Source organism: Megascapheus bottae, chromosome 3, assembly GCF_031878675.1.
Source record: "Megascapheus bottae isolate mThoBot1 chromosome 3, mThoBot2.hap1, whole genome shotgun sequence".
NCBI lineage: Eukaryota > Metazoa > Chordata > Mammalia > Rodentia > Geomyidae > Megascapheus > Megascapheus bottae.
In genome coordinates, this window is record NC_143511.1 from 7,916,650 (window position 1) to 7,929,196 (window position 12,547).

General features: G+C 38.3%; 1 protein-coding gene across 2 annotated transcripts; it reads left to right on the forward strand.

Annotated features, from left to right (window-relative positions):
* The first annotated feature begins 1,720 nt into the window (after positions 1–1,720).
* On the forward strand, positions 1,721–11,454 carry Isca1 (iron-sulfur cluster assembly 1). 2 transcript variants are annotated; one of them, XM_090329528.1, is made up of 4 exons: positions 1,721–1,883; positions 6,612–6,665; positions 9,950–10,055; positions 10,975–11,454. In XM_090329528.1, exons 1-4 carry the CDS (start codon positions 1,803–1,805, stop codon positions 11,121–11,123), a joined length of 390 nt encoding a protein of 129 aa, XP_090185654.1. In that variant the 5' UTR covers positions 1,721–1,802; the 3' UTR covers positions 11,124–11,454. The 2 variants fall into 2 exon arrangements, with proteins under 2 accessions (XP_090185654.1, XP_090185655.1); XM_090329529.1 differs by lacking the exon at positions 1,721–1,883 and adding an exon at positions 3,014–3,084.
* Positions 11,455–12,547: the final 1,093 nt, after the last annotated feature.

Sequence of the window (12,547 nt, forward strand, 5' to 3'; positions counted from 1 at the left end):
TTGCTAAATGTGCTATAAGGCTCCTAATTGGGCAGTTTAATTTTCCTGTCAAATGAAAATCACCAGTGCCCTTGTAGAGAGTATACTAAGTAAACAGATTTAGAAATCTCCAGAATTATGAAGCATTTTCTTCAGTATGGCATTAACATTAACTACTTGAAGTTAACATATGTAGAAACTAAAACTTATAACTTGTAAAGTTCAGCATTTCCCACACCCACCTCATTTCCACACCCCTGGACAGCTGCTCCTGTGAGATAAACATGAAAGCTTGCCCAAAATACCTAGTTGTTTCCAGGCCCAGTGTCACTTTCAAAGGGCTGCTGTACCTGAAAGATTTGCTAACAAGTAGATTATATGCCTCAGTGGTTATGGACCAAACAGCTAACCAAGTAAATTAGATATAGGAAAGATTATTAAACATTAGATTTGGATATAGGCAATTTAGAAGTAGGCTTTTTTTTTAATAGCATCTACTGCACTAAACTAAAAGATCCGCTTTTAAGCATCACAACAGTATAATTTTCCAAAATTAATCAACCAACTGTTGTAACATGAAACTATAAGTGTTTAAACAAAAAGTCTGGTGTTCTTTTCTCTTTTTTTCTTTTTTTTTTTTGTCCCTTCCTCTCGTTTGCAGTTTAGGGATTCACATTTCTATTACAAACACTCTATCATTTAAGACATGCTCCACATCCTCTCCACCTTTATTTCACATAATAATTCATTCTATATCAAAACACTGAGTAAAGACTTCAGCACTGCTTTGCAGAACCCTTTCCCACATTTTAACCTTTACCTCTAGCCTTTCCTAGGAATGTCACCTTCAGTATTGTTCCCATCTGAAACTGCTGCATTTCTGATATAAAGCAACCAGTTTCTCTTTCTGATGCCTTTCTCCTGCTGGCTTCTTGTGTAAACCTAGGTAAAGTGCCTGCTGCAGGGATTATTAAAAGATAAAATTATGCCCCTCAATAGCCAGGACTGTCAGCACAACAGTTTTCTGAAGTGGTAACAGTTGGATCAGTTCAATCAGGATGATTCCTAGTGCTGCCCATGACTTCAGAGTGGAGTTGAGTTCCATAGTCAATGCCAGATGGGAAATTGGGCACCCAAGTCACCATCCTGCGGCATCCTTCAGGATACTGGACAGTCAAGTGCCCTAGCCTGACCCAAACTGGATGTAAATGTCAGTCAATAGGACCAAGCTACCTTTGAGAACCTGAGTCCCAGATTCTTCTGCGCTTAAAAGCCACTGCGGGGCAGAGAGCATAGCCTAGTTGTAGGGAGCTCACCTAGCATTCACGAAGCCCTGGGTTCGATTCCTGGGTACCATATACACAGAAAAAGCTGGGAGTGGTGCTGTGGCTCAAATGGCAGAGCGCTAGCCTTGAGCAAAAAGTGTCCAAGGACAGTGTGCAAGCCCCAGGACAGGGGTGCGGGGTGGGGTAATCACTGCTTGCTACTGGGAGCAGAGAAGGAGGTGATGGGACCGCACCAGGGCTAGCAGGGTTTTGCTGGCCATCGCTAGCCCTCAGCTGCCTTCCGCTGGGCAGTGAGGTGGTCTAGGAGGGCGCGCGCCCGCCAGCCTCAGCTCACAAGGTCGCGCACCGGACGCCCCAGAGGGCGGCTCGATCCCGGACGTCACTCACGCGGTCCGCCCAATGGCGGTAGCGGATGAGTGGCAAGGGGCGGCGCATTGGGTACGTGCGCAGGAGGTTGTGGCGTCAGTGCGCCTGCTGTGTCCATGGAGAGAGCCTGCAGGGTCTGAGCTCCTCCCGGAGCGCCGGGACGCCAGGAAGATGTCGGCTTCGTTAGTCCGGGCCACTGTTCGTGCTGTGAGTAAGAGGAAGCTGCAGCCCACTCGAGCCGCCCTCACTCTGGTGAGTGCACACCGAGCAGGCCAAAGCCTGCGACACTGGCCCGTGCTGCTTGCCGGAACCCGCACATCGGAATGCGGGCTCGTTCCGCAGCCTCAGCAACTCCACTTTCCAGTTCGCTCCTAACCCAACTGGTAAACAAGCTTAAGGCGGAGCTGGGGCTGCGCGAGTGTCGAAGACTACATTTCCCAAAAGGCCCTGCGCGGCGGCCCTGGCGTGAGAGGTGGGAGCGATGTCAGCTGGAGAGCAGCGCCAGGCCCATCGCGGCCCATAGTCTCCTACTCAGATTTCTGAAGTGTGGAGCTGGAGAGGGCGGGGATAGGGGGGTTGCGGGGGTGGCAGGACGACGCCCAGAAGTCCTGATCCAGGGGTGTGTGGGAAGCATGAGCTTGTGGAAGCCTCACCCCGCTTAGAACCCTGCTAGGCCACACGTAGGCTTACTTCCGGTGTCCTCAGTGGTCAGGCCTTTTAAAACACTAGTTGTGCCCTCTGTACAACCTGGGTCTTACAAAGGACAGAGAATAAAGGTTTTTCAGGCCAAGAACACTGCGTTTGCTGGGAGAAAGGTCAAACTCAAAAAGGCCATAAACACCCCATACACACCGACCAGAAACAAAATTCATTGAGCCATACCAAGTCCTCCTTAATCTATTTTTTTAGTCCAGGGGAAATCACATCAAAGAATTAGCCGTTTCAAAAGATTCACTTGAATGATAATAAATTTAGTGTCCAACTATCACTTTTTTTTTTTTTTAGTTCTAGAACATTTCAAAACAGTAGGCAAGCTTAGGATCAGTCAGGAAAATCATAGTCCCGTGGGAGATTGATTTTTATAGATCATTGACTTAGACTTTCGAGATTATCTCTATTTTATATCATATTGTGTATCTTTACTGTGCCAGCAAGCCTATAAAATTACCTCTGAAAGGTACATGATGGAATCTAGAAGTATCCAAAACTTGAGAACTAGGGAATACAATGTAGACTTAGCTTCTCATTTTTAGTTTCAGCAAGAATTACTCAGAATTCAGAATTCCTAAATTCCGAAAAAGTCAAAGAGTTCAGGGACAGTTTTTTCTCTTTTCCAGTTTCCATCCCTATTTGGCATATTACCTGTTCATTCAGATTTTGAGTCATTCTGTTTGAGGGTAAACTAGACCAAAAGTTAATGAACTCCATCTCAACAGACAAATTGAGCTTGGTGGTATGTACTTGTTTTTTTTGTTGTTTTATTTTTGTTTTTAAATTTCATTTTATTGTTAGGGTGATAAATAGAGGGATTAAAGTTACATTTGTCAAGTAATTGGATACATTACTTCTTAAACATTGATACCTCTTTCCATGCTTTTCTCCCACCCCCTCTGTATCATCTTGACTTTTCCCCTTCCCTTCCCTATTTCAAGTAAACATATACCAGGTACCAAAGTCAGATGCAGTAACAATAGGGGATGAACCATAAGGAGAAAAAGAGAAGAAATAACTTTGCATTAAACAATAAAAAATAGCAACCACAAAGGTAAACCTCTTGTTTCCATATCCTGGAGTTTATTTTGCTTTTAGCCTCATCCTATGTGAACATGTGCACGTAGCTTTTGAGCAATTGCAATCCTCTGCTGGCTGAATGCTAGATGCATACAAATTATTACAAATGAGAGAAACCATAGAGCCTGGCTTACTTCACTTAATATGATTTTTCCAAGTTTTTCCATTTTCTTACCAATGGGATAATGTCATTTTTTCTGATGATAGGATAGAATTCCATTGTGTATAAATAGCACATTTTCTTGGCCCATTCATCTCTGATGGTTATCTGGGTTGATTCCATAACTTATCTGTGGTAAACAATGTTGCAGTGAACATGGTTGTGCTGATAGTTTATTATGCCCTTGTTTATAAATATTTAGGTAAATGCCCAGAAGTTGGTTTGCTGGGTTATAGGAGCATATTCTTAGCTATAAAAGAATCAAGTAGGATTGTTGTTCCCGTCCAGTCAGGCCAAAAAGCCTATCTGAAAAATAACCAGAGATAAAAGGACTGACTGTAGGGCTCCAGTTATAGAATGCCTTCCAGGCAAACAAGGAAAACAAAACAAAACAAAACAAAATTGTATCAGTCATTTGAAAAGTAATAAACATGTCATTTTCCCCTTGATTACTTCATTGGGTTATCCAATTAGATAACAGTATGTTAATCTGACAAACAGGGACCATAACAAAAACTTCCAAGAATACAGATTCTCTTACCTATGTCTCGTGACCATGGACATCGTTTTGATAAGAGGAACTTTCTCTGTAGCCTGCTTTCATTTACTATATTCCACTGTTTCCATGCTTTCTTTTGTTTGGAATTTTGATTATGTTGCTATATTAAACTCTCATTTTCTCAAATAGCTGAAATTACAAGCACCAAAGTGTTTGAGGTCTGCTGAAAGTTGAAGAAGAAAATAGAGTATTTTGAAAAAAGCAAGTAATTTTATGTTTATATGTGGTGTGGTAGGTCAAACAGAGTTCATTTGTTTCCTTTGGAGCTCCTTTGACCTACCCTCATTAAACAAAGATTGTGCATCCGAGTTTAATTCCAATAACTATAGCTTTTTGGTTCTGAACATGTCAGAAATCTTTTTATTTGGCAGTAGGTTAATTTCTTCAGCACTCACATAGAAAATATACCCTGAATTTTTACAAAATAATAATAAAAATACTACCCTCCATTTGATTGCAATCTTTATTTGTGGTTGTTATCCATTATTATAACACTGCCAGCAGATTGTACCTCTGTAGCTATGCTTACAAATGTGAGCCACTGCCCCCAGCAGTATTTTCCATTTTTTTTTTAAATGAAGGTTTTGACCTTCTCAACTTTATGACACATATAAGGTATCTCCACACTAAATTTGAACATCATCTGGTCAGAAGGGAGACCATACTCTGATGCCATCAGATCTCCTTCAGAACAGGATAAGTTCTTACAAGTTTACTAGTAGGTCAGAGGTCATAATATTCAAATTTTAAAATTTCATGAACTGGTGATGGAGGACCAGCACAGCATTGTCAGTAGAAAACAGGAAGATCATTTTTTTTTTCATTCTGATGTATTCTGCCTTTGAGATATACCTAAGTACCTGACACTGTTCTAAGTGCTTTTCCTCAATTTTCCTCAATGCTTTTCCTCATAAGCATCCTGAGAAGGAAAGATGATTATCTTTTTTTCACAATAAGGAAGTAAAAGTTAGAAAAGCTGCTTAAAGTGACTGCCTATGAGCATAATGAGAAAGTGGAGCAGTAAGGCTTCAATAGCCTGGTTCCCAGAAGTTCCCCAAGAAGGTGGGAATTACACAGGTTTTTTTTTACAATTGCCTTATTTTTTTTTTTTTCCCAGAGCTGAGGACTGAACTCAAGGCCTTGTACTTGAACTATGTCAGAAGCATAATGTCAGAATATATTGAATAACAAATTCACCAGCTTTGTCAAGTTCAACAGTGTTAATTGACCAGTTAGGGATAGGTAGTGTGATAATACACAGTTACTTTGAGATACTGCCAGTTGAAATTGCAGAAATGGTACATGCGTCTCTTATTGGATACAGATAAAAATTTGAATAAGTCACATAAAGCAAAGTATGAAAGTCCTAGTAACAGGTTTGAGACTCTGTCACATGTTGATCCATGAATACCCAGATGGTATGATGATGGGTACATGTGAACCAGGTGAGGTGGTTTACATCAATAGCTCCTCATATGATAGATATATTTTCCTGACAATAATAAAGTATTATCAGTTCTTTACATAAACAGAATGAAGTCATTCTTATTTAGGTCTTAGATTGATAGGGCTGTTTGTTTACAAAATAGTCAAAGCTCAGTACATCCTGAAAGTTGTAGTTTTATGAATTACAGAATAACCCAGAGCTGGCTAGCCTATTTTCTTCAACAGAACATCCTGGGACATTTTTTCCAGTATGAGCACTGGGCTCGTTTCAACTGTATTCTTCCTAGGAGACAATTCTGTTTTTATTTCCAATACTGACTAGTTTAATTTCTGTTCACTTCTATTCACAGATCTTAATTTGATTCATATTGAATCTGGGTATTTGGCGGGACTGCTATGAGAAATTCAGTAAATATGTGAATATATCTAGAAAATAATCCATAGAAAAACACCTGAAGGTTGGCTTTTCCATTGAGATAATTGATCCATTCATTTTATGTTACATACATAAAATAGTGTCTTCCCAGGAAAAATGAATTCGTGAGATAAGTAGATGGTACAACGGGAGTATAAAACTCTGGGCATCAATGGCTCACACTTTTAATTCTAGCTCTTTAAGAGGTTAAGATCTGAGGATTGAAGGTCAAAGCTAGGCCAGGCAGCAAAATCAGTCAGACTCTTCTCCAATTAACCATCCAAAAGGCAGAGTTTAGGGGCAGCATCCATGGCCTAAGTTAAGGCCCCCAGGACCAGTCAAAAATAAGAGTGTAACAGGCAGCTAACTTAGACTGAACATCACAGTTCAAACTGATGTCAGTAGCAAATTTTTTGACAAATTGAAATATTTCCGTTCATTGAGTAAGGCTCATCTGTATGTAAAATCAATTTTTCCCTGGCAAAAGTGCAACAAATTAGTCACAAGATTTTCCTAAAGACAGCCTTGGATAATTTTAAAGAATAGTAAATCTATTGCTTTGAAAATTTTATGTTTTTAAATTGAAAATATATCATTTACTTTTTTCAGACACCTTCAGCAGTAAACAAGATAAAACAGCTTCTTAAAGATAAACCTGAACATGTAAGTAAAGCCTGTTTCATATTTAGTAAATTTTTTTTATTATATTTTATTGTAGCGGTGATGAGTAAAGGGGTTACAGTTACATTCATCAGGTGGTGGGTACATTATTTCTTGATCATTGATATTCCTTCACACTTGGCCTCCCATTCATCTTTTTTTCCTTTCCTTCCCTGTTTCAAATAAACAAATTAGCATATATACAATATACCAGGGACCAGAGTCAGATACAATAACAACATGAGAAAAACCATAAAGGGAAAAAAAGAAATGACTTCACATAGTACATTGAGAACAACAGGACAAAGATAAACCTCCTGTTTCCATATCCTGTAGTTCATTCTCTTAGCCTCTTTTTTTTTTTTTTTTTTTTTTTTTGGTGGGTCATGGGGCTTGAACTTGGCCTGGGCGCTGTCCCTGAGCTCTTCAGCTGAAGGCTTCTGCCCTACCCTTGAGCCAAGCCCCACTTCCCATTTTCTAGTGGTTAATTGGATAAAAGAGTCTCAGGTTCTTTTGTGCCCAGGCTTTGAACCTTGATCCTCAGATCTCAACCTCCTGACTAGCTAGGATTACAGACATGAGCCACCATGCTTGGCTTAGCCTTATTCTTTATGGCCATATATATATAACTTTTGAGTTATTGTAATCCTTTGGTAGGAGAATCCTAGATTCATACTAACTGTTGCGAATGCGGGAAACCATGGGGCCTATGTTTCTTTGGCTCTGGCTTACTTCACTTAATGTGATTAGAATTCCATTGTATATGAATACCACATCTTCTTGATGCCTCTACTCAGGGGCATCTAGGTTGATTTCCATATCTTAGCTATGGTAAATAATGCTTCAGTGAACTTGGTTGTGCTAGTAGCTTTGTATGTCCTTGTTTATGGATATTTGAGTAAATGCCCAGAAGTGGGATTGCTGAGTCATAGGGGAGCTCTGTGTTTAGTCTTTTGAGGAACTGCCATAGTGCTTTCCACAGTGGTTGAACAAGTTTACACTCCCACCAACAGTATAGTAGCATTCTCTTCTGGCTGCATCCCTTGGCAGCATCTGTTGTTACTAGATTTCATGATTATGGCCATTCTAATTGGAGTGAGGTAGAATCTCAGAGTTGTTTGGATTTGTATTTTTTACAGCCACAGATGTGGAGCATTCTTCATGTGGCTCTTGGCCATTCTTATTTCCTCTTCTGAGAAGTCTCTCTTTAAGTCTTTAGCCCACTTTTTAATGGGATGGTTGTTTCTTTAAGGATTTGAGAGATTGGATTTTTTGAGCTGTAGGTATATTTTAGATATGAGGCCCTTGTTTGTTGTATGGCTAGTGAAAATCTTCTCCCACTCTGTGGGTTTTGTATTTAACTTTAGCAAAATGTTAAAGTTGGTTTCCAGTGTTTATTTTGGATTAACAATATGGGTTGATATCTTTTACTATTTCCTGGGTTGAAACTTGTTTGGATTGTTTTTCTTTACCACTGGGACACACGTTTTCAACAGCTATTACTTTAGTGATTATGGGGTGCCATGCCCATTGTTTGCCAGATCTGTAAGCATGACTTAGTGTATTCATGCAAGATCCATTTCTAGATTGGAATTGTCAGGGGTATATGCATCATCTTAATCATAGTGCATGGCTTATTGTTAATCACTTCAAATAATGTGCTATTATTAGTTATTATTTATTTATTTATTTGCCAGTCCTGGGACTTGAACTCAGTTGCCTGGGCACTGTCCTTGGGCTTTCTCACAGCTCTACCACTTCCACCTTTTTCTCAGGGTTTATCACTTCCAGCTTTTTCTGTGTATGGCATACCAAGGACTCGAACATAGGGCTTCATGCATGCAAGGCCTTTACCACTAGGCCACATTAGTTAATATTTAGAGCATCAAGTCGAAAAACTTCATTCATTTATTCTGATGGCAGTTATGATGCTGGGAATTTAACACTGGCCTTAAACATACTAATCAGGTTATCAAATGCCAGGTTCACTTTTTTAAACATCTTACATCTGTATTTGTTTTTATCTTTTGATTTTGACTCCTGACACAGTCTGCCCCAGAATTAAAGCTTTTTCATTGAAACCAGGGAAGACCTGTGTGAACCTTGGGGAACTCTAAGGTATTTATCCAGAGAACATATTACAGAATGAAAAGGAATGAACACATTTTTAAGAAAGTGTAAACTTTAAGAGGATATCTCTGCTACTAGGTAATGTTTCATTTTCAGACAAGTAGCTGAGTCTCGTGGCACATGCTGACAATCTTAGCACTTGAAAGCCTGAGGAGCATGGAGGATTATAACTTCAGTCTCAGAAACCTCCAGTAGCACAAATGTGATGATTCTTTGATGATTCTTCTTCTTCTTCTTCTTCTTCTTCTTCTTCTTCTTCTTCTTCTTCTTCTTCTTCTTCTTCTTCTTCTTCTTCTTCTTTGTTAACATGCTGGTGATGCTAGTGCTTGCACTTTTGCTTGCATTTTTTTTTTCTTTTTGCCAAGGCTTGCACTGTACCCTTGAGCCACACCTCCACTTCTAGCTTTTTGCTCATAATTAGAGATAAGAGTCTTTTGGATTTGTCTCCTCAGCTAGCTTCAATCTAGTATCTTCATATCTTGTCCTCTGAGTGCTGGAAATATAGGCATAAGCCCCTGGTGGTACCAGGCTTGACTTTTTAAATAATTTATATTTTTATGCTAATCATTTCCAACTTAAATGCTTACTGGTAGGTGTCTAATAATTAAGAAAATTATAGTTGAGATTTTAGTTCAGTGGAGAACACTTTGCTTACTATGTCTAAGGCATTGATTTTTATTCCCAAATCATAAAATAATAGGTAGTTATATAATGGAATATGATAGACATTATTTGCATGTGATAATTATGAAGAGTCTCTGATATATGATGTCTATTATAAAACAAAATTTTGTCTTAATAAAATGGTATTCAGATTATATGACCAAGATTGGAAAAAACAGGAAAATAATATATAAGCTATTTTATGATGGTAGTAGTGGTATAGAATTTTTCCTCTCTCTATTTTTTTGTTTGCCCATTATTTTTTGTTGTGTTTTTTGGATGACACTTAGTTAATGATTGCATACTAATTTTATATTTAGCTGATTGTTCCATGTGTCATTTAAATTTCCCAAAGGGACATTTTATAACTGGAAATAATAATGTTTATCTTTTAGCTTATAAGAGAATGAATAGTAGTTATAAATAGCCAAGATTTTTATAAGTGTACCTTTTTAATCTGTGTTACTAAGTTTATATTTTTAATTCTGTTTTAGGTAGGTGTGAAAGTTGGTGTCCGAACCAGGGGCTGTAATGGCCTTTCTTATACTCTAGAATATACAAAGACAAGAGGAGATTCTGATGAAGAGGTTATTCAAGATGGTGAGATTTTTTTAGACTTGTTCTGGGCACTTAGTTTTACTGAAAATGTTTAGCATTGTGCATAATGAGAGGAAGACTAATAAAATAGGCATTACGTCAATAGTGCTTACTATGTGCCTTATGTTTTTTAATGATCTTTTCATATATATATATATATATATATATATATATTTTTTTTTTTTTTTTTTTTTTACCAGTCCTGGGCTTGAGCTCAGGGCCTGAGCACTGTCCTTGGACTTTCTCAAGGCTAGAGCTCTACCACTTGAGCCTCAGCACCATTTCTAGCTTTTTCTATATATGTGGTACCAAGGAATCGAACCCGGGTCTTCGTGCATGCTAGGCAAGCACTTTAACCACTAGGCCAAATTCCCAGCCTGAACTTTTCTTATATTATCTGGTTTATATACAGCAATCAAATGAGGGTGATGAAACTGAGACATGGAGAAGTCCATATAATACAACTAAGATCCATAGTTAAATTATATGGTTTTATTAAAATGCAGTTTGGGCTATTTTTAGGTTTGGCAGTATGTCTAATTATGTACATACCGTTACAAAGTTTCAATACATTCTACCAGTTCTGTCTTTACAGAACTGTTATGAGAAGCAACACATTTTGAAAAAAATGAAGTATGAGAGTAAGGAAAGGTAAATTGTGGTGTTGCATGGAGTTATTAGGGAATTTGTCTCTTCTATTATATTTGGTTTTGATATATAGACAATTGTAGGGGCAGAAGGGGCTGACAGAAATGTAGATGATTAATTATACCCATAGGATGAAGCCTGTTCAGAAACTTGCTATTGAATTGTTGTTTATTTGATTGAATTATTGATTATTTACTAAAATTAACTTGTGCCTTGAATCAGCAGATCCTGTAGGCTTCAGGCTTTATATGACTCATCTTTTCCTTTCCCAAAGGAGTCAGAGTATTCATCGAAAAGAAAGCACAACTAACACTTTTAGGAACAGAAATGGACTATGTTGAAGACAAGTTATCCAGTGAGTTTGTCTTCAATAACCCAAACATCAAAGGAACTTGTGGCTGTGGAGAAAGTTTTAATATTTGAAACCTCAGGACCCTTCTGGCTGTAAACTCCAAGAAAGCTGTTGGAAACATTGAAAGTTACTGAAGAAATCATGTGACTGTCCTGTGTCAGGTCTATAATGTGTGGGTGCATTGTTGGGGAAATAAAGTGATGCATTTTGAAAATGAAGCTAATTTGTTAGAATCCAGAAAATATGATATTTATACCCTCTGTAGTGGACAGAATAAGAAACCAGTGCTTGCTAAATTATTTTTCTGTTCTGTATAGCAAAGCATCTTGCCCTGCCTCAACTCTCTTGAATCCTTCGTTTGGAACTAGTTTCATTAAAGATAATTTTGCTAAATACTTTGAAGATGATATTTCACAGACTTCTTTACCTAGACTCTTTGGATCTTAGTCTCTTGGATAGCTAGTATTGTGGGTGTGAGTCATCAGTTACTAGTTTATATCACCGAGCTTGAATGTGCATTTGCCATGCTATTTTTCCAGCCAGTTGGTGGCTCCCAAATTCAGAATCAAGGAGTACTGACTATTGATAGTAATGTGTTTTTATACTCCATTTGGTGTGGCCTTTTCTTTTACTGAAAATTTCCTTATTAGGTGCTTCATTTGTATGTTCTGCAATAGTACCCAGGCAAACATTTCCTTAAAGTACAGTGCAGATTTAAGTGATTTAAGGATGAGAACTTCATAGACTTTTTTTTAAATTTAAAATTTTATTTTATTGTCAGGGTGATATATAGAGGGGTTACAGTTACATTCATCAGGTGGTAGGTACATACTTGAACATTGATATTCCTTCACACTTGCCCTACTCCCATCCCCTCCCAATTATCTTGTTTTCTCTCCCTTCCCTGTTCCAAATAAACAAATTAGTATATATACAATATACCAGGGACCAAAGTCAGATACAGTAACAGCATGAGAAAAACCAAAAATAACTTCACATAGTACAGTTGGAACAACAATGACAAAGATAAACGTCTTGTTTCCATATTCTGCAGTTCATTTCGCTTAGCCTCATTCTTTATAGCATATGTACATGGCTTTTGAGCTATTGTGATCCTTTGCTAGGAGAATCCTGGATGTATACTAACTATTGCAAATGAGGGAAACCATAAGGCCTATGTTTCTTTGGCTCTGGCTTACTTCACTTAATATGATTAGAATTACATTCTTGATGCCTCTACTTAGGGGCATCTAGGTTGATTCCATATCTTAGCTATGGTAAATAATGCTTCAGTGAACTTGGTTGTGCTAGTAGCTTTGTATGTCCTTGTTTATGGATATTTGGGTAAATGCCCAGAAGTGGGATTGCTGAGTCATAGGGGAGCTCTGTGTTTAGTCTTTTGAGGAACTGCCATAGTGCTTTCCACAGTGGTTGAACAAGTTTACACTCCCACCAACAATATAGTAGCATTCTCTTCTGGCTGCATCCCTGGCAG